The sequence below is a fragment of the Emys orbicularis genome, chromosome 23, assembly GCF_028017835.1.
Source record: "Emys orbicularis isolate rEmyOrb1 chromosome 23, rEmyOrb1.hap1, whole genome shotgun sequence".
Taxonomy (NCBI): Eukaryota; Metazoa; Chordata; order Testudines; family Emydidae; genus Emys; species Emys orbicularis.
In genome coordinates, this window is record NC_088705.1 from 6,907,884 (window position 1) to 6,933,919 (window position 26,036).

Below are 26,036 nucleotides of genomic sequence, written 5' to 3' on the forward strand. Positions count from 1 at the left end.
AAATAAACTTAAATTAATGCTAAAGTTAATGGTCTTTTTAAAATATGGAGACATTCTAAAAATGGTGTTTTTCTGTAACCTTTACAAAAAGCTATCAAGCTGGTGAGTGAGCTTAATTTTAAAAAGGAGGAAAAAAAAAACTTTTTTTTTCACCCCCTGGAAGTTGTTGAAAGCAGTTTGAACCAGTACTAGAGTAGAAATCTGACTTCTGCAAAACGGCAAGTGGAAGGAGTGTTTATGGGCTGGACGGAATTAGTTTAATGATTCAGATCTCAGATAGCCTCAGCATTCTGCAGACTCCAGATGGAGTCTGAAATGGCTGGTTTAAAAGTAGAATGACAAAATGAAGATTGACAAATCCAAGACCTAGCTACCAACAGGAGGAAAAAAGAAGCTTTATTTTGTTTGTGAACACAACTAACCCTTGTCTAAAGGTGATGCCTACCTGCTTTAAGGTAGCCTGCATTTGGGGAGCCAGTTACAAACCCACAATTGTTTTGAGAAGGGGGCAGGTGATTGCTTTTAATATCCTTCTGGGAAAGCATAATAGGTTAAAGTAAAATGCTGCTTAGAGAAACTTGAGATGGTTTGTTGTATTACCCTTCTCTGCAAAATATAAATCTGATATCGTAGGGGGGAGAAATAAACTGCTCGGGGGTGAAAAATGCGCTAGAACATTAGGAACCAAACTGCCTGTAGCAGTGCATGATTGAGGGGAATACTTTAAAACAAAAAGTTGTATTTGTAGATTGTTATTAAAATGTAAATAACAATTTTCAACAATGGTTTGGAGTCAGCTTTCAGGGCATAATGTCTTGCTTGATGAAAAGATCACCCTATACCCCCCTTTTAAAGGAAAATTATCGCAGGAGAATAAGGATGTGTAAAGCTAACATGCATCGCAAAAAACAAAAGGTAACCTAAATGTCTGCTTTTAATAGCACATTTCTCTTTTACATAAACTGTGACGGCAACTTGCATAAACTTTATTGAAACAATTCTTCAAATGTTAATGTAAAATTTGAAAAAAAAAATGTTTAAAAGTAGATGTTTTTAAAAAAAGACCACATGCTTTTGCATAAATTAGCAATAATTTCAATAATCGTGCACTTTGTAAATGCACTGTAATGTAACCTGGGCAAAAAAGGAATCTGAAAGCTTAAATTTCAAACATGTAAAATGACACCGAATATAGATAGTCCTGCTACTGCCAAAAAAATTCTGCTCAGTTATTTAAAATGTAAAATGATGATCCTTATAGACCCCAACATTGATATTCACTATGAAATGTTCAGAGCTCAGCTTAAGTTGCATGTTTTCCTTCCTGTATAATTTGCATGCAGGATCTTTTTTTCTTTAAATCTCTGTTTTTCCATTAAGGAAACTCACAATCTTTTCTCAATTTGCAGGAGTCAAGAACGTCACCGCAAATCATCTGGGTGAAGATGGTTTTTGTCAAACAAACACTGGGTAGGTTATTATTCAGTTTTGCATCACATGGCTAGTTGTTAACATCTTCTGTGTGGGAGGTGGAGGCGTTGCCATCTGATGTGCTAAACAGAAGCAGCTCTTCATAGGCACACAGATAAATTAGATTGTTCTAAAGGCTAATTATGTGACTGGCTTTTGTAGTGGTCACTGGAGGAGGCGGGGGTTGTGTGGGTGAATGTGCACCTGCGAAGAGCTCTCCCACAGATCCTCCTGCAGGATGAAGCTGAGTGATGGATCTGGGGAGAGGTGGAAGTGTGGCAAAGCAAGAGCAAGGCGATCTTTTGAGCTGACTCTTGGCTGTGATGTGGAGAGAGGATTCACTTCAAAGCCAACATAAGGCAGTGTTGGAGGTGCTACCCCCACCTTCCAGCAATGGAGCAGTTATATCTAGTAACATTCTTCACATGTCCTCTGCATATTCCCACGCTTAAGGAGCACTGGCTGGTACAGCTTGCATGGAGGCACCTTCTGGTAACAGTGCCTCTTAGTGGTCGCATGCCTCTCCCCTCTCCATAGCTAGCATTTGAACACATTCTGAAGGAGGCATAGCACCGGCTGCAGCCTCAGTTCCTTCCAATCACAGCAGTGAAAGGATGCGGATCACAAGGATCCATAGCTATCGATAAAATGCCTTCTATTTTGTTAGATTAGTTGATGTTAGCAGTTTTAGGATAAGTTAGTCTAGCTAAGAGTATGATAATTACCTGGTACCGACATCCTGGTGGAGCCAAACGTCAAGAAGCATGGATTTTAAAGGTGTCACCCAATAGTCTTCCTGGCTTCCAGCCTTCATGTTCGGTGCCTGAAATGCTTAGGAGAGAAGATTTCTCCTTCATGCTGTGCTATGTTTAGCACACTTACTACTTGGGCCTGTACAGAGAGTAGCCTTTTGTTACATCAGCACTTGTCAGCCAAGCCTGAGAGATTAGATGCAGCTAGAGGATCCTAGTGAAAGGATAGGAGACCTGAATCAGCTCAGAGGACTTCTGGATCCAGGAAGGCTTCAATAGTGAAGGCTCAGGCTTTGGCAGAGAGCTCCAGTTCCAAGTTGACTCAGCTTGTGGTTGCCAAATCCTCTGATCCAACACCACAGATATTCCCTCCATAAGAGCTGGTTCCAGATAAGGAACATAAAGCTCAAGAGAGACTACTGGAAACAAGCACTTTGATTATGAGGGAAAGGAAGGGCAAATTGAAGCATATCTTAAACGGTTCTGAGTTCAGTGTGGCTTCAAGATCTAAAGATAATGCCAGATCAATCGGGGGGAGAGGGGGTGGATCCAAAAGAGACCAGTGGAACCCAGTATGTCGACTACTAAGGTTCCTACTTCTACAGTTAGTGTAGATTCATGTGGTTCCACAAGAGAGGACAGGTTGACTGCGTCTTTTTTTCCCAGAACAAGAAACCAAGCTGGGAGCTTGACTGGGATAGATCTCCAGAGACAGTTCCCTACCACCTAAGACTCCAGCTGGCTCTCTGAGAGAGACACTCACCATTTTCCATTCTCCAGATCCCAGCTTCGTTATATATCCTATTGTTTCACTATTGGATATGCATTTGGGAGGAGCCAATTCTGATAATGGCATCCAAGGATCAACAGTTTTCCCTGAAATAGGTCTTTCTTCTGGAGTGGACACCCTGAGACATTCTATACAGGAAGCATATGATTTGATACCAGAATGGGGTAATTAGCAAGACTGGCATATGCCATCATGGATGCTTTGGCCCTATTGGCCAGCCCCTACTTATCCATGCTATACAAGGAGGTCTGACTCTCTGGTTCCAGAGCAGCTTCCACCTAAATCTATGGTCCAAGATATTCTGATCAGAGATTCTCAGAACCAACAGCTAGAGAATGCTCTTCTGCCTTGGTGGTACAAGATGTGCTTCCTGAGGAGGGAGAAGAAACATCCCCTCTAGTTGATTTTCAACAACAGAACATTACACCAGAAGGTGATACATTTCCATCTGAAGATGAATCTTCAGCATCCTCTCCTTTGGAAGATGCAATTCAGTTCCACAGATGAGTGGATATGGATGGTGTTGACTTTAAAATTGCCATCAGTACCTTTGGAAGAAGCTACCCACTCAGTGTTCAACATTTTGCGTTTGACTACAAAAATAATGCATCTTCGCCAATAGTATAAGAACTTTGTCAACCAGCAAAAGCTAGAAGGACCAATCCTTCCTCTTCTCAACCAATTTCAAAAAAGGCTGACACGTTGTGCCAGATCCCATATGAGGGGTTCTCTTGTTTTCTTACTCCTCTCCGACTAACTCACTCGACATGGCAACATATAAAGATCCTTTTTGTTATGTTGGTATTTAATAAGAGTAGTGTTCCATTTTTCACGTCCTATTCAAAACCCATTTTAGATTATTATACCTAAAAGGTTATGGGTTTGTCCATCTCCTCCGTTAAAGTTCATTTAGCAGCAATAGCAGCTATCCACGTGCAGATTGATGGCAAATCTGTGTTTTCAAATACATTAGTTAAAAAAATTGTTTTAAAGGGTTTATTGAACTTTATAGCCACCATTATAAGACCCAGTTCCTCCAGGAATTTAAACATAGTTCTAACATAACTTATGTCTCCATTTTAACCTCTTGTGAGCTTATGCTATTTTCTATAAGGACAAGTAGTTCTTGGGCTGCACCCCAAAGTACTTCCTAAAGAAATTTCAGATTTCCATGTAAATCATTGAATTAATTTACCAGCATTCTTTCCAAAATCTCATGTACATAAAGGAGAATCTAGATTCTGTAGATGCAAAAAGAACACTTTCTTATTTGAATGGAGCTATGAGGTTTAGGTCCTCTCCTTAATCATTTCCTACTCTGGTCATTCTGAGTGTCAATCTGTTTCTGCTCAGACTGAGGCCTTGTCTACACTACCGGGGTAAGTTGACCTGAGTTACGCTATTCCAGCTATGTAAATAACGTAGCTGGAGTGGACATAGCTTAGGTCAACCTTACTCTTCTCGTTCTGGTGGAGTACCAGAGTCAACTGGAGAGCACTCTGCGGTTGATTTTTAGCAGGTCTTCACTAGACCCACTAAATCGACCCCTGCTACATTGATAGCAGCAGCCTCGATTCCTGGTAAGTGAAGACATGACCTTAGACAACGTATAGAAGGGAGTTATAGAAATTCTTCACTCTCCCCTCTTGTTCTTGTACCCCATTCCACTAGGATGGCTGCTGTCTGTAATGTGTGCTAGACACGTCTCCCTTATTGAATTAGGTAGACCTGCCACATGGAGTTCAGTTCACACATTCATGAAACACTGTATTAGATTTTGGCAGCCAGATCTGACACTCAGTTTAGCAGGGCAGTTTTTCAATTGTTTCATTAGGGCTCCATTTCCCTCCCTCCCATCTTTAGTGTTCTGCTTGCCAAACTGTCCGAAGAGTGGGAATGTGCAGAAGACTAAGGAGAAATGAAGGTTGTTTGTATGTAAACAGACCACCAAACCTTAGTGGGTTTCTGAGGTTTAAGCTAGCTACTGGCTGGTTTTTTGGGGGTTTTTGTTTTTGTTTCGTTTTGTTAAAGATACAGGCACAGGCTTCTCACTCTTAAGTTTTCAAGCCTGACCACAGCTTGCTTAGCTAAGAGTTTTTTGAAGGGCTGCACGCACCCCACATCAGCTGATGGAACAACTTGAGCCTGTTGGGTTAGAGATATAGTCTCATGATTCCTTTGGCTGTCATTTACTTTCACCACTGACAGCTGACATGCTCCCTCTGGTGGATACTGTGATTATCATTCATTTGCTTATCCTGTGGAAGCATTTTATTGTCTCCACCCACCTGCCCTCCTTGCAAACCTAGCAATACATTGGACACCAGTCCAACCTTCACTCAAAAGGAATTGACAGTTGAAGGCATCAGTGGACTGAACTGCTTACAAGCTGGGGTCGGAAGAGTCCACTGGGGCCCAAAGGCAGCCCTCTAAAGCTTGTAGTTTTCAGGCTTCTGATCTGTTTCTCACTGGATCTTTGAGACCCAGGAGTGAGAAACTTGAGACTTCCAAAGGAATAGAATTGCAAAGTAATCGTCCCTTATTAATTACGTTGCCCGTAAAGCACTACAGCTGTGCAAAACAAACAAAAACCCTGATATGTAGGGACTACATAAGTACATAGAAGCAGATCTATCTTACATGGAACTGTAAGGACGCAAGCATCTCTAATCCTATTCCTCTGCAATAGGAAAGGAAGGTTGGGAATGACCATGGTGTTGAAATGTTACATTACACATCACTCTCTTCAGAAGTCTCTTTGCTATCTAAAAGTATTAGTCCATTGGTGTAAATAGATTAGGGAAACCGTTTATATATGGGTGATTTCCATGGTCCATTTATTCAATACATTATTTTTGCAATGTAATTAGCTATAGTATCCACTTCCATTGTTGTACCAATTCTTTTCCCATTTCTTTCCTACTAGGCACAACCTTTATATCCTGTGGAAAAGATGTGATAAAGATCATCCATTATGGTGCAGATTTTTATCCAGTAGAAGTGAATCTTGTGGCACTGCCATTTGGAATGTATACAGCTTGCCTCTGCATTACACTTCCTGCATATGTTGGGTGTTTATATAAAAGATGCTAGTGTTATGGAGGAATGTAAATCTTATTGTAAATAATTGTATTTGCCAAAACTGGTTTGAGAACATGCTGCTTGAAGCATTTTCCTCTATTCATCTTAGTGTTGGAATAATCTGATCGTTTTTGGTCTAGTGTATGTACTGATTGTAGAATTATAACATGAAAATCAGATTATGATGATTTTCTGAAAGATGCTCTAGTTTAGACAAATTATGGGCTTGACTTGGGACTGAGTCAAATTTTTCGGCTTTTGTTATGCCGAAGGTCAGACTAAATAATCATAATGGTTCCTTCTGGTCTTTATCTTTTGAATCTATTAAAAGTAAATTTTCCCTTTATACGGTCACATTTTTCCATTGGGTGTGGTTCGGATCAAACAAATGCCTCTGTTTTACCTGTAAGTAATAATCCTTGAGGTCCAAAAATCAACTGTACCAAAGGGAGCTTCTCTGAGGGGATTACGGTTTTGATATTACAATACCATCTAGAGGTCCCAGTCAAGATCAGGACCCCATTATGACATAGTAAAAGTCAGCCCCTGCTTCAAAGTTTGCTGTCATTCTCAACGTGTAATAGATGTGGGAAACTGAGGTGGGAGGAGGAAGTGGTAACAGTAGTTAAGAGCATGTTTTTACAAAGACTAGCAGTCTGCCTCTTTTTCCTATCTGTTGGGATTACTAAAGTGAATATCTATCTTATTTTACAACTTCACTGTGATAGCTTTTCATATTTGTGAACGCCCCTGCATAAGAGGAGATCTAATCTTCAGTAGTGTATGTTCAGTAGGACAAAAGAGTAAGTTACCTAGATAGCTAATTGTGGCACAGTATTGCTTTCTGGATTCAGATAGAATTATGGTCTCGTTATAATATATGCATGCAAGATTTTGAGGCCAGCTTGGTTTTTAAGAGTAAAGTTGGGCTCTTATTTGACCACGAAAGCAAATGAGGTTTCTATTAATACAGAATGTGTGCCATCTGTTTTACAGCAAAGCAGAGGACAGTTGATAATTATAAGGGCAAATCTTCCCTTCCTTACCCCTTCCCTTCTTGAACAGTAATACACTAAGCCACACCCTTGCCTTCCAAAAGAATAAATGGGCATGGGATGATCTGTAAGGTGTCCGAGCAGGCATCTGGGAGTGACCAGCTGGGGCACCTTCCTCCCTGGGCCTCTGAACATTGAGTGCCTATTAAGGATTGAAATACCTTGGTTGGGGGATGCAGGCAAGAAGAGGAAGTACTAATAACGAAAGACTTCTGTAGGCTGGTTGGAGAAGGGGAACAGTCATTTAATACCCTACTCTGTCTTGAGGGGAGAACATTCAATCTCATTAACTAACCTAGCCTGTCTTTCAGAAGGGGTCTCTTTGTATGTATGTAAAGAGGACACTGAAGTCTGCTTCTTCACTCACTTGGGAACCTGGAAGGGAAGTGGTAACTGTCAGCATTGAAATGGAAAGTACGCCTCTTTCCCAGTTAAGCTGCTATTTCCATTTCTAGCTTTAGAAGCAAACCCAGTAGGAGGTTTGCTCTAAAAATGCATAGGTTGCTACCTTAAACCTCAGTGTTTGATGTGCAGTCAGGAATTGTGACCCACAATCTTTGCAATTACATATAGAACAGAACATTTTAATGTGTTAAGAAATGTGCTCTTGTGGATGTCTGAGTATTCATTTTCTGTGCATAGCCATCATAAAGGAACATTGTAGGCTGGAAAAGCAGATCCCTTTCACCATCTGGTATTGTCTTGTTTAATGAGTTCACTAATAGTATAAACTGTGTTGCCTCCAGCCAGGACATAGCTAATCCTCTGTCGGATTGTGTAGTATTCCATCATCTGCACTGTAGAATTAGAAACACTCACAAATTAGGCGCTGAAATTTAAAAAAAAAAAAAAAAGGGTGGGGGTTATTATTGGTGAAGACGATCAACATGGATCAAGGCAAATCTTAGTTTTATTATTGCATAGGTAGGAGCTAGGTTACTTAGCAAGTCTGCTCAGGCTAATATTTAGCAATACGTTAACCATATTATTAATGTAAGTTTATAGTTATTCCCTGTAGATAAAGGCCTTGACTGTGAATTTCCTTGCTTTCAAATGTGAGATTTTTAACATAGTTTATCCTCCTGCAATTACTACTCTTGCTTGAAGCCATAATTCATGGAGTCTCTCTCCCGTCCAGTGCTAGATGGGATGGGGATCCTGGATGTAGAGAACAGAAGCTGTGGTACAGAAAACAAACTACTGCATTTCCTTCCAGGTGGTACACCTGAACATTTGACACATGGTTGAAATGCCTATAATATAATTCCTGGTGCAATGAAATCTATCACAAGTTGAATGTCAGAAATAGTCACAGACTATAGAGGAATGCAACGTGACAGAGATTTTAAGAGATCAGAAAGCTGAGGGATGAGAGGCCAAAGGGGTGCTGTGGAGGTGAATGGGGTAAGAGCCCTCAAAAATATAGAGATTTTAAGTCACTGTATCTGGAAGAGCTTTGCAGAGATTCAGACTGAATGTGTTACACGGGCAGTTGGTCTTGTTTTAATCTCATCCTAATAAATTTTTAATTAGACGGGTCGAATGTTAGACTGTTGGGCATTTCACAGACCGTTCTGGAGAGGCTCCTCATTCTTCAGAAATCCATGTACCTTTTAAGGCGCAGTTTGGACAGGAGCTAGTCAAATCTACATTGTCCTTTCCTGTTCCATAAGAATAAAAAGTCAAATCTTTACCGCATTTCTGTCCATTGGGCAGACTTAATCAGCTAGATAACTTTCTGTTTTTTATGAGCATGCTTTTATTTTAATAATTAACTCCAGATTAGTGTTAGAGAGAAGTATACTGGGGAGTTTCAAGTTACTTGGATAGTCTAATACCACAGGGCAGAGCAGGCTCAGGTCTCCCCCACCATGTTTGTCAGAGCATCAACATTTTCCCGTTCTCCCTCTCCAGTAAGTCTGAGTCTTGGATCACAGACAGCTCACTGCTAGTGTCATGAGTTACACTCAACTATGGGGATTAATCTATGCCCCATAGATTCGAGCACAGGGAAGAGTGCATGCTTAGAAGGGTAGGAACTGAGACAGATCTCGGCTTTGGATCACAGATATTTGAAAGACCAAAATGCTATTACTGGGAGGCAGCTGACCCTGCAGTGGCACCATTGGAAGGATGATCCGTTGAGGGACATCTAAGCGTAAGAGTGTTGGGGATTAGTAATGAGGAAAAAGTAAGGTAATAGGGTTCTGTTGAGAATTTGTCCCAAAATTCTCTACTTTCTCGTTTATTTACACTTAAAGTGCAGTTTTACCTGTTACAAATAGCACTAAATGTACCTTATCTCCCCAATCATATGGATGTTGCTTTAGGCTGGAGCTCCTTGGCCACCACTTGCAGATGAAAGGTTGCAGCCAGCATTCCATTATAAGTCCCATTTTCAGATTGCCTAGAAAAAAGTATTAACTGTTATTTCTCTAAACATTGGAATTCGTTCTAGCCACAGTGGACTCTTCTTCCCAGCCTGGATTGACATTGCAGTAATTTTAGAGTTAAAGGACCATTAAACTACACCTTTTTTGTCATTTTGACATGGGCTGTTGGGTTCCCCATAGTTCTGAAATGGCCTGTTTTTATTACTTGTAACTTTACAAAAAAAAAGGCTACTGCCTAGCATGCCCTCTCCCCCACCCACAAAATCCTGTCTACAGTACTTAACTTTTTACAACCCCTATTCCATCAATTTACAGCCGCCTTACATATAGCTTGTACACCACTTGGAAGAATGAAACAGTTTAATATAAATCCTGCAGCAACATCTTATGGAGTTCTTCAAGCCCAGTAGGGACTTGTGCACTGAGCCAGACCACAACTGGTGAAGGCTCTATGACTGAGTTCCAGGGTGTAATTTGTAATAAAGTTTTTAGGGGGTTTCAGGAGCCAAATACATGCTAATGTATGTAGCTGACATCTAGCATGTACTTTACTATATATGCTTTGTAGAAGATAAACTAAGGTCTGTATGGTACGTATACCACTTCTCTGGGTTTTTCAGTGAAGTTAAAAAAAAAGTCCTAGTTTTAAAAAAAAAAAAATTGTAAATACATATATCAAGCCCTGAAGGGGGAAAATGCAGACTTACTGTTTTTTATAAAACTATATTTACAGTAAAATTATCCCTACATTCCTCTTTATCTGTTGGTTTTTTAAAGGTGGTATCTGAGCACCTTACAGCAGGGGTTCTCAAACTGGGGGTCATAAGGTTATTACAGGGGGGCTTGTGAGCTGTCAGCCTCCACCCCAAACCCTGCTTTGTATCCAGCATGTATAATATAAAAGTATTTTTAATTTATAAGGGGGGTTGCACTCAGAGGCTTGCTATGTGAAAGTGGCACCAGTACAAAAGTTTGAGAACTACAGTACTGCCTTACACCATTCCTGGCTGCTTTCCACTCTTTCCCCTGAAATGAAAGAGCCAAGGGAAAGGGGGTACCTTATAACACATTTTCACAGCCTCTGTGCTCACCTGTGCTGTGGTTATTAATACAAATGACATAGTGCAAAAATTCCCAGCCTCAAGGGCAGATACCACCATGGTGTAGCTGGGGGGTGGCGATGCATCATCTGGCTGTCTGACACCTCACGAGTTATTTCAGATGCCACTGATTCAGATCCATATACAAACTGGGTTAAAATGTACATGCCAATAAGTGTGTGGCCTAGTGGTTACATCTGAAACGCCTGGTTCTGTTCACAAGCATGGGTAAGGGAGGGTCTGGTGATTGTAGCAGGGGGGACAGGGAGCCCAGGACTCCTGGCGGGGGAGTCGGGTCTAGTGGCTATAGCACGGGGAGTAGGGGACAGAGCCAGGACCGCCTGGGTTCTACCTTTTGCCACTGACGCGTTCTGCGCGCTGAGGAAGCCGCTGCCGTACTCTGTGCCTCAGTTTCCCCATCCGTGCGGGGAGGGGGGGGGCGAGGCGATTTGAACACGTGGGGCGGCGCCGCGTTCTGCGTCCCCCGACTCCACCGCCGGGCGACGGCCCACGGGGCGGAGCCAGCTCCTCCGTCCTCCCCGGGGCTCTGCCGCTTTAAGGGGCGGGTCCCGCTCGCGCGCGTGCTGAGGAAGTTTGTCCGCTCCTCGCCACCGTCTCTCCCCTGGCGGCCCCGCCCGCCATATTGTCCCCGCCGCAGGCCGAACTACTGCAGCCGGAGCGGCGATGGGTAAGGAGGGGGGGGGCGATGGGTGGGAGCGGCTCCGGCCGGGCTGCCCCGGTCTCGCGACACCCGCCCCTCGGTGTGATGTGGGGGGTCGGGGGCGGTTCGCACCGGGGTCGGGCTGCAGATCCGGAGCCCCAGAGACCCGCCCCCCATGGACACCCCGGGCCCGGCCTCAACCTCCTGTGCCCCCCCACGGGCAGCCCCGCACATCACCCCTTGGCCGCCCCCCTCCCCCCGTGCACGCGCCGCACCTCGGGCCCAGCCCCTCCGCGCCGCCCCATCGCTCTCCCCGGTGCCCCTCCCCCCCCCGTCTGCGTGTCCCGCACCCCCCCTCCACTCTGCCCGGCCCCCATACAGCCCCCGGGGCCCGGCACCCCCCAGCCCCCTCGGGTGCGCCCAACTGCAGCCGCGTCGGGCCGGGCTCTTCCTTGCTGCCGGGGGGTGGGGGAAGCTCTTTTTAATTTGATTTTTCACACCTGGGAGGTGTTTACTGTGTGTCTTGTCTGCTCTCCAGCGTAGCCTTCCCTAGTCTGCTGGAGGGCCGCCTGGAGGGTCTTTATTGGGAGCCCTAACACCTTCATTCATTAACAGGCAGCAGGTGTAAAACAAACAAAAGGAAGCGTTTCTTCACACAACCCACAGGCAACCTGTGGCACTCAGAGGATGATGTGAAGGCCAAGACTATAACAGGGTTTAAAAAAACCTAGATAAGCTCCTGGAGGATAGGTCCATCAATGGCTATTAGCCAGGACGGGCAGGGATGCAAAACAATGCTCTGAAGTGTCCCTAGAAGTGTTGCCAGAAGCTGGGAATGGGTGACAGGGGATGGATCACTTGCTGATTACCTGTTCTGTTCATTCCTTCTGGGGCACCTGGCATTGGCCACTGTCGGCAGACAGGATACTGGGCTAGATGGACCTTTGGTCTGACCCAGTCTGGCCGTTCTTATGTTCTAATTGAGGGGCATGGCTGTTAAGCCTTAACAAAGTTCTGTTAATGGGGAGGTTAAGGGACAAATAACACAACAGAGTTTTAAGCAGTCAAGGCACACACACAAAAACCCTCCCCTTTTAATAGCTCAATTTGTGCTCTTTTACCAAATGTGATGTTGCCATCTTATTACTTCTATAGGCATTGAATAGTCTTCCAGCCAACACAGGATTTAAATGTCCAGCATAACAGAACAAGCAGATTTTTGTTGCTGTAAAAAAGATTCAGATTATTATTGTTTATATTGTGGTAGTATGTAGGAGCCCCAGTCATGGACTGTACAGACAGTCCTGCCCCCAAAGAGTTTACAGTCTTTGTCCATCGGAAAGAAGCAAAAATGGCAGAAGCCCAACTTTTTTTCTTCTGCAAGGCCTCTTTAAGAGAGGAAGAATGGATTTGTGGTTAAGGCATAAAACTGTGATTAAGGAGACCTGGATTATATTCCCAGGTTGTTGTAACCTTCAAGCAAGTCATTTAACCTCTCTGGCCAGATTCCAGAAGTATTTAGGCTCCTAACTTCCATTTATTTCAATGAAAGTTAGAATCCAAACGCCTTTTGAGGATCTGTTTTTTACAGAATTGTTGTAGTCACGTTGGTCCCAAGATATGAGAGAGACAAGGTGGGTGCAGTAATTTCTTTTATTAGACCACCTACTTCTCTTGGTGAAAGAGACAAGCTTTCAAGCAACACGGAGTTCTTCTTCAGGGCTTTGAGGATCTGGGCCCCTGTACCTACATTGCCTCATCTGTAAAATAGGGATAACACCATAGGGGTGCTGTGAAGTTAGGCTTTGATGCTTTGAGGTGCTAGAGGTGTATGAAAGTTACCTACCTACTCTGCTCCAAATCCACGTGTGTTATAAATCTTTCCTTTTCAGTTTTAAGGATTGAAGAAATAGTCAAACAGTGAGCAGCAGCCAACCTCTCAGGGCAGTCTCCATACCCTTTGTTGTTATGGCAGGGGGAAGGCGGGGCCCTAACCGGACATCCTACTGCCGAAATCCTCTTTGTGAAACTGGGGCTACTGGGGGTTCTGGACATTCCACGAGTTCATCGGTCACTGGTGTGCGCTCACGTACCAGGTAAATGTGCATCCCCTTTATTCCCTTATGTGCCGTGACAGTTCCTCCTCTGTGAAACACGTAGTTTGACAATGAGGCTGGTTCATGTTTTTCCATCCCTTACCCTGGCCGTTTTGTCGGTGGTTCGGTGACTTTTTTGTTGGTAGGCTGATGTCGGGTTGCAACAGTCTTGCTTATCCATGACAACTTCCCTGGAGTATGTTTTTGTCATTAAAGCAAAGAATGGCGATTGGGAAGTGTGGGTTCTGATACACCCCAGGACTGCCAAGTGCTTGGCATGTGATGCTTAGCTACCTGACGGGAGTGTTCGAAAGGACTTGGAGATTGGGGTGCTATAGACAGTTTTATTTACAAAATGGCTCCAGAGTCCTGCTTGGTGGATCAACCATATCCAGCAGTGTTTGGCAGCTGATGCACTTCTGGGGCAGCGGTTGGTTAGTGCAGATGGGTGCAGTCTGCTTTTCTTTCACAAATCCTAAACTGGTTGAATGGTAGCAACTCAGCCTTGGATTATATGCTTTCACTTTCAATCTGACTTCTGGGGAGAAAGCACCGAAGCGTAGGGGAGGAGAGGGGAAGTGGTGCCGAGTGAGAAATTGAGGGAAATCAGCACTTGGATACCCACGTGATGAGCATTTCAAAAATAGCTTGGATAGAACATCCTTGACATGGCAGGTGAATATCCCTTAACGTACTCCCTGATTGTGGCCCTAGGCTGAGATGTTTCTTTAATATTACTCATTTATATAGTAATTCATCCCAAGGGGTCCAGAGCACCTTATAATCCATATACATACAGCAGCCCTGATGTGCATGAGGCCTCCTTGGAGATGGAGGGCAAGCCCCTGTGATGAGCAGGGGAAAGGCTTGGCAGGGTGAGAATCTTACTCTATAAAAAGTGCCATTAGATCTCGAGCGTCCACACAGAGCCTGTGAGGCCTCATGTCTCTGTCTTCTGGACACCTGTATTATAGAAGTGTTATTTCCAGCAGGAGTTCCAAAGGTCGAAGGGTTGAATCAATCCTGTGAGATTTGGGGCTTCTGGGATTTCAGAGCTAATGCTCTGAATGCTAAATTATGCCTTCAGTGACACACCTGAGCCTCTGCATATGTCTACACTGCAATCAGAGGTATGATTGCAGCATGTGTAGACATACCTGAGCTAGCTTTGATCTAGCTAGCTCCAGTAACAAGAGCAGTAAGGCCATGACAGAACCTGTTAGCCCTGAGTACCTACCCCAGGTCCTGGATGGCAGAGCACAGCCTGTGCTGCCGCCCATGTTGCTGCAATTTCTTTGCAGTTGTTGGAGCTGGTGAGATCAAAGTTAGTGTATGTAAGACACCGTCACGTAGTCACAGACTCGGTGCTCTGGCATGCTCTGAATGAAGTCAGTCAGGACTCTAGTGCAGTGTCTCTCCCCCCTCAGGGCACACTCTCATCAGGGCAAGTCTCCTTGGCTCCAGCGCCTCCTGGGTCTGACCTTGGAGCATTCAGCACCCCTGTTCACAACATGAGCTCCCCGCGGTGAGTCCACCTGCATGGGACACCTGGGGAAACCTTACATGCCGCCCCAAAGGAGCCATGCACCCCACCTCTGTAGTCAGCAGTGACTCTCAGCCAGCAAAGTAAAACAGAAGGGTTTATTAGTCGTCGGAAACACAGCGTAGAACATATCTTGTTAGCACAGGAAGCAGGAACATTCGGCAAAGTCCCTCGTAGTGGAGTCCAGAGCACATGGCCCCCAGTCCCAAACCAGGGGACTGACCAGCATGCAGCAGCCCAGCGTCAGTCACCCCAGCTGTCCCGCCTCCATGCTTTGTCTCCTTTCTGAGCAAACAGGTCACCTGGTCTCCACCTCTCTCTTTGTTCTCCAGCACCTTTGGCTGGCTCCTTGCAGAGGACAGGCTCTGGCCATCAGTTGCGGGTGTCGGCCATTCTTTGTGCCCAGGCAGCCAGTTGGCAGTTACACCTGCCCTTTAGTGTGTGTGTGTGGGGGAATACACCTGCCCTATAGGGGTCTCTGCAACAACAACACACCTTTATCCCGTCACCTAGATACTTGAGTAATACATAGGGGAAACTGAGGCGCGCACACAGTATTGAGAGAAAACATTAAGACCATTCCCACGTCGTCACAGTCACACCTCTGACTGCACTGTAGACAGACCTTCTGTTTAAGGCTTTCAGCCTTCACAGTCTTTTATTGTTAAAAAGCTTGGATTGAGCCTCTTGTTTCCATTCACTTGACTGGAAGCTTTTCTGCCGTCACTCTAGCTGTGACTTTTATGGTTCTATGCTGGGATTTTTAATGGACGTTTGGCATCTAATGCTCTGAAGCCCCTTTGGAAATCCAAGACCTAATTACTGAGTGTTGTTGCTTAGGGACCAGTCACTGGATGCACCTTGCTTGACTTGCATTGCTACCCTTCTCTTTGAGTAAATGGTTGGTAGCCGGAGTTGCACTTGTAACACAGGAATACAAACCTGTGACTAAACCTCATGGTTCCTCTGTGGCTTTAAATAGGCTTTGGGAGAATACGAAATCTCATAATTTCTTTTATTTACTTGGATTTTATGGCACCAAATCTTTTGTGCGTACACTTTACACAATGTAAATCGTACGAGGCAGAAACACTTGCAATTCGCTTAAAAGGCTGCTCGGTGTCCCTGCTGGGCTGCGTGTGTACAAGCACTGCTCTCAGACCTTGCTCAAAGTGGGGGACTCCGATGTCATGGTACTGCAGCCTGGCCTGATCCCAGATATAGTTCTTGCTATGCAAACCAAACGCCGTGCCTATATCAGGCAAAAAGGTATCGGCACATCCTGAGCATGCAACGCTACTTCTGTACGTTGTCTCACATCTGCATGCAACAGGTGTCTTTTAAGCATTGGCTGTCCCAATTCATTGCAGCCTCTGGGTGTAGTGTTCAGCTTGGACTCCTCGCTTAGCATAGACCCGTCCATCCTCTGCAGTCTGAGTGTGTTGGCTGGGGGTGGGCATTGGGTTTTTTGCTCAGCATATCTCAGGGGAGTAACTGGTGGGTTTTGGTTTATCTTGGTAGGAGCGGTTCAGGTACAGGCCTCTCCAGCCCTCCTCTGGCAACCCAGACAGTGGTTCCCCTCCGGCACTGTAAGATCCCAGAGCTGCCTGTGGAGAGGAGTGTCTTGTTTGAACTTCAGCTCTTCTTCTGTCATCTCATTGCTCTATTTGTCCACTACATCAATATCTACAAAACTGTGTGGTGGTACCCACCCTCCCACCCTCCATCGCACACATCACTGGTAGGTACCTGGGTATGTGCTGCTGTAGTCCTATAGATCCCTGCCTCCAGTTTACCTCCAATCCCACTCCCATGTGCATGGCTGCTCTCTCCAGATTGCTCAGCACCCAAAACCCATTCCCTCCCCAACAGGTATCCCCGTTCCTCCTGCTCTTCGACAGCAACTGGGTAGATGCTCTGTTAGGACAGCACGTCAGTCTAAGAGCCAGCACCCAATCTAGCCCAGCTCTTGTGACAGTGACATTTTTATAGTGCTGGGCAAAACAGCCCACCTTCCCAGCACCCTGTCACTGTAGGGAGCATAGGGGTATGTGTTGATTCAGTGAGCAGTGATATAACAAACATTGAGGGGGAAAAAATTGTATTTAAATTGAATGTACAACCCCCCTGGCTCCTACTAGGGGGGGTTGTACATTCAATTTAAATACCAGCTCTTATGTTGAATGTATCTGTTATGTTAAGAATCATGAGATCTGGGATTCCATCCCAACGCTGGCTTTCCTTCTCGGAATAGAATTGATCCTCTTAAATTGAATCCTTGGCGGAGTGGGGCGAAAGCAAGTCACATACAGGAGAGGCGATGAGCAGAGGTGGGGATCCAACATTTTAAGAGAAGCCTCTTTCATGACTGGAACAAGCCGTGGCTCCATCCGGCTGATGTTATTGTGCTGGGCTGAGCTGTAGAGCTCTCCTGTGGCTTCAAATGCATCACACAGGGAATTCTGCACTGTGGCTGCCTTGGACCAGAATACAAAAGCATGGCTTATTGCGACTCTAGGTCCCAGCAGGCACTGCTCCGTCTTTATTTGAGTAGCCTGGCCACATTGCATTTTAGGACTTAGTCTCTGTAGGCTTCACCTTTTTGTTAAAGACTAAGTGGCTATAATCAGCTCCACTTCATGGAAACTAAATGTGGCTCTGAGGCCCCAGGTAAATTGTCAAGTGACTCTAATTTGGGCAAAGTTTGGACATCCTGGCACAGTGCAACTTGGCATTCTCCTGATAATCCAGGAGGAGAGAGGTAGAAGTGGCTCTGCTGCCTGGAGCAAAATAGAAGTGTTTCCTTTTTGTCATTGCAGAACTTTCATCTCATTGACTTCAACGTGCTGACGGTGACGACAATCGTCTTAGCGCGCAGGCTGATCGGTGCCATTGTGAAGGAGGTAAAGCCGCAGGCCAAACTCAGAACTGTTCTCTCCGTCCCAACCTTCTCTGACTAGCATCTGTGTTTGCCTTTCTGTATTGTGGGTGCATTAGGTAAAAGAATGCAGCGAAGTGCATTTCAACTCAGTAGAGAGCCTTATCAAGCCAAAACACCAGCCTCATTAATTGTGTGCACTAGCTGTTATTGCTGAAGAGCCATCAGTAAAGCAACAGTTTCTGTAGGACCTGCATAATAGTGACTACAGAGAGATCTGCAGGTACTCTAAGCACTTAGAGTGCTGTATGTTTTCAAAGGGATGTGCTGACATGAACTGAGTATAGAAGTTTCTTAGAATGGAATGACGAATTTAAAAGCAAAAAGTAGATGATAGATAGTACCTGGCAGCTTAAACATAGGGTGAAGTTTGGGCGTACTGGAAGCTGAATGTAAAATCAAGTGTCCCTTTTAAACTTCAGCCTTTTTCCTGCCCTGTTCTGAAGGGTTTTGAATTGACTGGAACATAAAACCTCGATGTGGTTTCCTACTGGAAAACTGATTTTACAGAGATGTCTCAATCCATTACTCATATGAGTTTCACCGTATTTATGTATATTTGATGGTTACTGAATTCCTAGCGTTTCAAACTGTAGTGAGTTTGCTTTAGCCTTTACTAAAGAATGATGTATGGCTCCGTTCACCTTCCCTTCCTCTTTTTTCTTCCCAGTGTGTTCAGGAAAGCAATCTGCTCCTCGCTTGAGCAGCCTTCTAGGCTGCAGCCAGGTGACACACCAGGGCTAGACAAGACACCACAGGAGCTCTTCTCTCCCCAGCGACATGGGAAGTGTATTTGAAATCTGTGCCCAAGGTTCAGCTTCCTGATCTTGGAGAGTCCAAATGCAGATTCTGATCTAAAGCAGGCCTCTCTCGTCTGGCTGCAGTCACATGGCACCTGGCAGTCACTCCGCCGCCATTGCTGTGTGGTGCTGGTTTAGTGAGACCGAGTAGAGCTCATTCACTAGTCACGCTGTTAGTTTTTCCTGTTTGCTTTCCAGAAGGAAATAAGTTGTCTAAGTCCTGCCCTGCTCTATCTCCTCTGCAGGCTTCACAAAGCGGCAAAGTCTCCCTGCCACGCTCCATTTTCCTTGTGATTACTCGGTTTGCGGTCCTCACTGGGACAGGCTGGAGCCTGTGCCGGTCAATAATTCACCTCTTCAGAACCTACTCGTTCCTCAATCTCTTGTTCCTGTGTTACCCGTAAGTACCTCTCTTCTCCCATCTGTGTTTAGATGATGAATTTTGAAAGCTGCCTGTCCAATCAAATGCTCTTATTCCAATGCCATATGGGGCAAGATGTGGCTTGAAAGAAAATGATCACTTGACTTCTTTGCAACAGAACTTAACCTTTCACTCTCTTGGTAGATCATAAAGACTAGATTAGGTTAGCTCTCTTGGGGGCTTGGTATGTGTCTTTTCCATTCTACTTGAATGACCTGCCCGGTGACCACAGGTTGCAAATTGCCCAGGGTTTCATAAAAGGACTGTCCACTTTGAGACTTCTCATGCTGTATAAATAATCCATTTCTCAAACTTGTCCTTGGCTGTTCAGTTCCCAGAGCTTCCCACTTCCTTGGGTTGGTCCATAAATATCTTGTGCAAGATGGATAGAATCAGACACTTTTCCCCTGCCACTTGTTGACCAAATCTGAGGAACAAGGTTCTCTTTCTAGGTAGACAGCAGAATTATGCCCCCCTTCTGGGAAAGGTTTCTCTGCCCAAGGGTGAACAGGTAAAGGCTCAGGGTACGTCTTCACTACCCGCCGGATCGGCGGGTAGTAATTGATCTATCGGGGATTGATTTATCGCGTCTCGTCTAGAAGCGATAAATCGATCCCCAAACGCACTCCCCGTCGACTCCAGAACTCCACCAGAGCGAGAGGCGGTAGCGGAGTTGACGGGGGAGCCGCAGCCGTCGATCCCGCACCGTGAGGACCCGAGGTAAATCGATCTAAGATACGTCGACTTCAGCTACACTATTCACATAGCTGAAGTTGCGTATCTTAGATCGATTTCCCCCCCCCCCCCCCCCCCAGTGTAAACCAGCCCTCACTGTTGTAGGCAAATGTGGTTCGGATGTTAGAATCATTCTGTGCCAGTGAACTAAGAAGCATCTCATAAAGGTATGGAGCCATGCTCCACCAGTCTTTAAGGTGACCAGGGTAAATGAGATGGGTACGTGGTCTCGGGTCAGCTAGCTGAGTTCCGTGACCCTGTAGGTGGGCAGATGTGAGGGTCACCATTGGTGGCGCTGGTGTGGACAGTGCAGAGATGGTGTGATCTCACATGAATGACTCTGGTACAAGCGATGCTGAATGCTAATGAGGACTGGCCCCTTCCCAGCTGTGATTAACAGAAGGAATCCTTCAAGGAGGAGAACCTAGCTGCTGGAACAGTATACAATAAAATCATGAGTAAGGCTATGATTATGTCACGGAGGTCATGGAATCTGTGACTTCCATTGACCTCCATGACATTTTCTGCCCTGGGGCTGGAGCTCCCAGCCAGCCCCATTCTCGCAGCTCCCAGCCCCCAACCTGGTGGGTGGGACCCTGCAGCTGCCTGGCAACAGCAGGCGGCTGATGGACCCTGCAGCTGCCCAATTGCGGCGGGGGGCTGGCGGAAGTGCAGCTGCCCAGCTATGGCGGACGGCCAGCAGACCCCACGCAGCTGTCCATGAGCTTTACTAAAAATATCTGCGACAAAAACTTAGTCTTAATCGTGAGCAAGCAGTATTAATATTAACCGGCCACCTTTGACAATGCACATCCAAAACCTACAGTGCATATTAGGTGGATCTAATTGTGTTGTGTCTCTAGCTTCCAGTAGATATGTGGGCAATGTCACGTGGCCGTATCCCTCTCGCTGTCCCATTCGAGAGTCTGTGTGGGAAGTGGCTCTCATGATCCTAAACACTATTCACAAGGGGATGTTGGGTGCTAAAACTTCTTCACTGTCATGGTAATGGCAGTCAGACTCGGGGGGGGGGGGGGAACTGGGGACGTTGATGTTACAGCCTTCCTGCCCATGTGCTTTTCCAGGTTCGGCATGTACATTCCTTTTCTCCAGCTGAACTGTGACTTTCGGAAGACAGCCCTCTTCTCCCAAGTGGCTAACATTGGCCCCCGAGAGACGGGGGAAGTGAACTCCAGGGGTAAAGACTATCTAACAGTTTTAAAGGAGACCTGGAAGCAGCATACCAGGCAAATGTATGGCATGGAGGCCATGCCCACCCATGCGTGCTGCCTCTCTCCAGACCTGATCCGCAATGAGGTGGAGTATTTGAAGATGGACTTTAACTGGAGGATGAAAGAGGTGCTGGTGAGCTCCATGCTCAGTGCCTATTATGTGGCCTTTGTGCCTGTCTGGTTTGTGAAGGTGAGTGCCATGCACCCTTATGTGCTCACTGCTCTAGCACGTGCTTCATATCATTCCTCCCACTAATGGGTCAAGTGAGGCAGTTTTGTTTGAGTCACTAGCAAAATCGGATGCTTGGCTGGGTAGGGCTGCAATATGGTTAGTTCTCATCCGATGTATGGAAAGTGGGTGCAGTAAGTCTGGTCTACACGCACGTTACGCAGAGTCGCCTGTGTGGACGAACGTAAATCAATTTACACCTGGCTTGTATGGCTTTGCTTAATTCCGAATTGTCCTGTGATGTGGTTAGTTTTGTGGAGTAGAAGGGGTCTGAATGTTGAGATGCTTGAGAGAAATAGAAAAGTTTGAATTTAACTTATAATACAATACAAAAATCCTACTGTGTGTTTCAGCCACTGAACTCTGATTACCGTGACTTACGCAAACTTCTGTATTCCTGTCATCCATGACAAAGTGTCATGTGCTTGTTCCATCCATTGGGGTGAAACTGTTTTCCCCCATGGACTTACAGAATTTCTTCTTTGGTTATGGCCAAGTCAACTTTTTATGAACTGTAATGTCTTGTAGGGACAGATTCAAGACAAGAATAAAACTGATTTTCTTTTCTATCCTAACTCTCTTTAGGGAGGGGGGTAAATTGTAATAGAGGGAACTCTCCCCCATCTATTTTATTGGATTTTCACAGTAAGTTGTACTGTACAGCAAATGTATTTGGATGAGTATAAAACGAGACCGGAGACTTCAGGGACCTGTCGTAGTCTGCCATGCCTCTGGCTTCATGGCTGTCACTTTTGCAAGCCATGGGACTAGAACTCAAAGCCACCTGCTCTAAAAGTGCAGGCCCCCTGCCATTTGAGCTAAAGGAGGATCATTGTTAGTTTCTATTCCTTGACTTTAGCAAAGCTTTTGATATGGTCTCCTACAGTATTCTTGCCAGCAAGTTAAAGAAGTATGGGCTGGATGAATGGACTATAAGGTGGATAGAAAGCTGGCTAGATCGTTGGGCTCAACGGGTAGTGATCATGGCTCCATGTCTAGTTGGCAGCCGGTATCAAGTGGAGTGCCCCAAGGGTCGGTCCTGGGGCCGGTTTTGTTCAATATCTTCATTAATGATCTGGAGGATGACGTGGACTGCACCCTCAGCAAGATTGCAGATGACACTAAACTGGGAGGAGTGGTAGATACGCTGGAGGGTAGGGATAGGATACTGAGGGACCTAGACTAATTAGAGGATTGGGCCAAAAGAAATCTGATGAGGTTCAACAAGGACAAGTGCAGAGTCCTGCACTTAGGACGGAAGAATCCCATGCACTGCTACAGACTAGGGACCGAATGGCTAGGCAGCAGTTCTGCAGAAAAGGACCTAGGGGTTACAGTGGACGAGAAGCTGGATATGAGTCAAATGTGTGCCCTTATTGCCAAGAAGGTTAACGGCATTTTGGGCTATATAAGTAGGGGCATTGCCAGCAGATCGAGGGACGTGATCATTCCCCTCTATTTGACATTGGTGAGGCTTCATCTGGAGTACTGTGTCCAGTTTTGGGTGCCACACTACAAGAAGGATGTGGAAAAATTGGAAAGAGTCCAGCAGAGGGCAACAAAAATGATTAGGGGGCTGGAACACATGACTTATGAGGAGAGGCTGAGGGAATTGGGATTATTTAGTCTGCAGAAGAGAAGATTGAGGGGGGATTTGATAGCTGCTTTCAACTACCTGAAAGGGGGTTCCAAAGAGGATGGATTTAGACTGTTCTCAGTGGTACCAGATGACAACAAGGAGTAATGGTCTCAAATTGCAGTGGGGGAGGTTTAGGTTGGATATTAGAAAAAACTTTTTCACTACGAGGGTGGTGAAGCACTGGAATGGGTTACCTAGGGAGATGGTGGAATCTCCTTCCTTAGAGGTTTTTAAGGCCCGGCTTGACAAAGCCCTGGCTGGGATGATTTAGTTGGGAATTGGTCCTGCTTTGAGCAGGGGGTTAGACTAGATGACCTCCTAAGGTCCCTTCCAACCCTGATATTCTGTGATTCTATGATTCTAGCAGTATGGGGTCTATGAGCAGTAGTGATTCTCCCAGTGGCATAGGGACAGAGTATTGCTGCACAAGTGTCAGTTGTGGAATTCACGCTCAGTCACTGTTCCCCTTGTATGCAGAAGAGTGACTGTTGCCCGAATAGGACCCCTTCACCCAGCTGGTCGTAGATTTTGATTCTGAAGTGTTCAGAAGCTTAACCTTTTCTTGGCTGGCAATTATTGCTGAATGCCTCTGCCTCTTGATTTCTCAAGCAGGAATAATTGCTGCCGTGAAAAGGCACCGGTTCGCTTGAGTGCCTCGTGTTCTGACTCTGCTTTGTTGGGTCAGGGTGTCCGAATGCATTTTTACACTGTATTCCTGCCCCCCCAGAACACTCAGTACTACGACAAACGGTGGTCATGTGAGCTGTTCCTGCTGGTGTCCATCAGTACGTCTGTGATTCTGATGCAGCATCTCTTGCCTGCCCGCTACTGCGACCTCCTCCACAAAGCTGCGGCACACCTGGGCTGCTGGCAGAAGGTCGATCCTGCCCTATGCTCCAATGTGCTACAGCATCAGTAAGGACCTCTCCCACTGGCTAGCACTGGTTTGTTCTCTCTTGTCTGCTGGGGTGGGGAGCTAATCTGCCAGGCTGCTATTCACCCTGGGGGAGAGATCTCTCACTCAGTTCAGCAACAGGAAACATGAAACCAGAGTTGCTCTGTGTGGCTGCTAATCAGCCTAACACTGTATGGGCATGAGCTATCCCATCCCCTACCAAACGCAGCGAGCAAACCTCTGGTTTGTGGTAAGCAGTGACAATGGCTATTAAACGCTTAGTTGTACAGCTGGATGAGCCAAATTCTGCCCTCGCAAAGAACCGCAACTTGACGGCTTAGCAACTAGTTACAAGAGTCCTTAGTGACAGACTCAAGGATTAGGACTGTCGGTGGTGCATTGGTGCAGCGCCCCCAGCTAATGGGGGAATGCCATTGACTCCCGTGCAGAAGCTCTGTTCAGAGCCGTGGCCAGCTGCCATGTGACTGATCCTTTCATTCTGGAGGCGGGACTAAGGGAGTTGGTTTCTCTTGCAGGTGGACAGAAGAATGCATGTGGCCCCAGGGGGTGCTGGTGAAACACAGCAAGAACGTGTACAAAGCCGTGGGCCATTACAATGTGGCTGTGCCATCTGATGTCTCACACTTCCGCTTTCATGTAAGCTGGCGTTGTTCCTCCTTTATTATTAGAATTATTTATAGTAGTGCCTAGACAGGATCAGGGCCCCATTGTCTGGGGCACTGCACAGACATACAGATAGTCCCTGCCCCAAAGAACTCACAGTCTAAATAGATGAGAGAGACACAAAGTTGGAAGGCCAGCAGGCACCGAGAGGTGAAGTGACTTCCTCACGATCACACAGCAGGGCAGTGACAGAGCCAGGAATAGCCCCGGTCTGAGTCTTACTCCTGTGCTTTCTCTCTCTCCTGAGCACTAACAATGGGGGAGCTTTCTGAAAAGGACCTCGGTGCACTTGTTCTGGGGATGAGAGCACCAAAGTTCTTTTCATTTGTGAGTGAGAAGGGAATGTGTTGCTAGGTCTCCGGAAGTGAAATCTTAGTGCGTTAGCTCACGGAGCATTCATTCCTCATGTGTTCCGTATTTTCTGTGGAGCGTCTGACTCCCATACAGCACCTTACCCTGGGCTCTTTATCCTCCAGTTCTTTTTCAGCAAACCGCTGAGGATCTTGAACATTTTAATTCTGCTGGAAGGAGCTGTCATCTTCTACCAGCTCTACTCACTGATCTCGTCAGAGAAGTGGCACCAGACCATCTCGCTGGCTCTCATCCTCTTCAGCAATTATTACGCCTTCTTCAAGCTGCTGCGTGACCGGCTGGTACTGGGAAAAGCTTACGCATACTCTGCCAGCAGAGACTCAGAGCAGAAGTTCAATTAAATCGCACTGCTGCTCAGCTTGTATTACGGAAAAAAACCTTAAAAAAAAACCAACAAAAAAACACAAACAACCTCAGAGCTTTGTATTTTTGTTACCACTGCTTTTTTCTTTGATAACTGATGTAATTAAAAGGAAAAAACATATTTTTGTACTCCCAACAGCTGTCTGTGTGTTTGTTATTTAGCCGCGTCAAACAATAAGCCTTCCACATCCTATTTTTACTTAGAGGGCATCTCCGCGTTAACAAATGACTGAACCTCTGTTCTTGACAGGTGCAAATGTTGTTTATCTGTGGGGGAGGAGGATGTTGGGAGGGGTCTGCCTGTGGAGGTGGGGAGGAATGAATAGATCAGTGTGACCATATTTAAAAGCTGCTTGTTGGTTGGGAGCAGTCGAGCCAAAGGCCTTGTCTACAGGAGGAGGTTGTACTGACTCGGTGAAAGTGGCGTGGCTCTTTGTGTGGACACGTAGTTTGAGTGCCTTCCTGTGATTTAGCTTAAATCAAAATAAACGCCCAGAGAAGGGGGTCGTGCCACTTTAACTTCATCTATTCAGAACCAGATGATTCGGATCAGTGAAATTTCTTCTGTTAGGCCTTGACTACACCATCTGGTTTAAAAATCGTATTTTAAAAACCAACAAAACCTGCTTTCCCTCCCTCTAACTGGCACTCCCTGAGATGATTAGAGTAAGGCTGTGTTTACCCTACAGACATCTTCTGGCGGAGCTGTGATGGTCAGGAGCATGAAGAGAAGTGATCTCTGACTGACAGAACTGTGCTGGCAGAAGCCCCTAGTGTAGACACAGCT

General features: G+C 45.7%; 1 protein-coding gene across 2 annotated transcripts; it reads left to right on the forward strand.

The window, feature by feature from the left end:
* The first annotated feature begins 11,244 nt into the window (after positions 1-11,244).
* On the forward strand, positions 11,245-25,377 carry TMEM39B (transmembrane protein 39B). 2 transcript variants are annotated; one of them, XM_065421638.1, is made up of 9 exons: positions 11,245-11,329; positions 13,195-13,398; positions 16,463-16,682; positions 17,761-17,844; positions 18,925-19,079; positions 20,921-21,257; positions 23,663-23,850; positions 24,367-24,487; positions 24,991-25,377. In XM_065421638.1, exons 2-9 carry the CDS (start codon positions 13,271-13,273, stop codon positions 25,225-25,227), a joined length of 1,470 nt encoding a protein of 489 aa, XP_065277710.1. In that variant the 5' UTR covers positions 11,245-11,329; positions 13,195-13,270; the 3' UTR covers positions 25,228-25,377. The 2 variants fall into 2 exon arrangements, with proteins under 2 accessions (XP_065277710.1, XP_065277711.1); XM_065421639.1 differs by having other exon boundaries at positions 11,270-11,329; positions 13,278-13,398.
* Positions 25,378-26,036: the final 659 nt, after the last annotated feature.

Excerpts from the sequence above, each read along its gene's own strand:
- TMEM39B (XM_065421638.1), top strand. The coding sequence starts at position 13,271 with ATGGCAGGGGGAAGGCGGGGCCCTAACCGGACATCCTACTGCCGAAAT. Across the intron at positions 13,399-16,462 it reads GGTGTGCGCTCACGTACCAG|GAGCGGTTCAGGTACAGGCC; the intron begins GTAAATGTGCAT and ends TTATCTTGGTAG. Across the intron at positions 16,683-17,760 it reads CTCCATCGCACACATCACTG|AACTTTCATCTCATTGACTT; the intron begins GTAGGTACCTGG and ends TTGTCATTGCAG.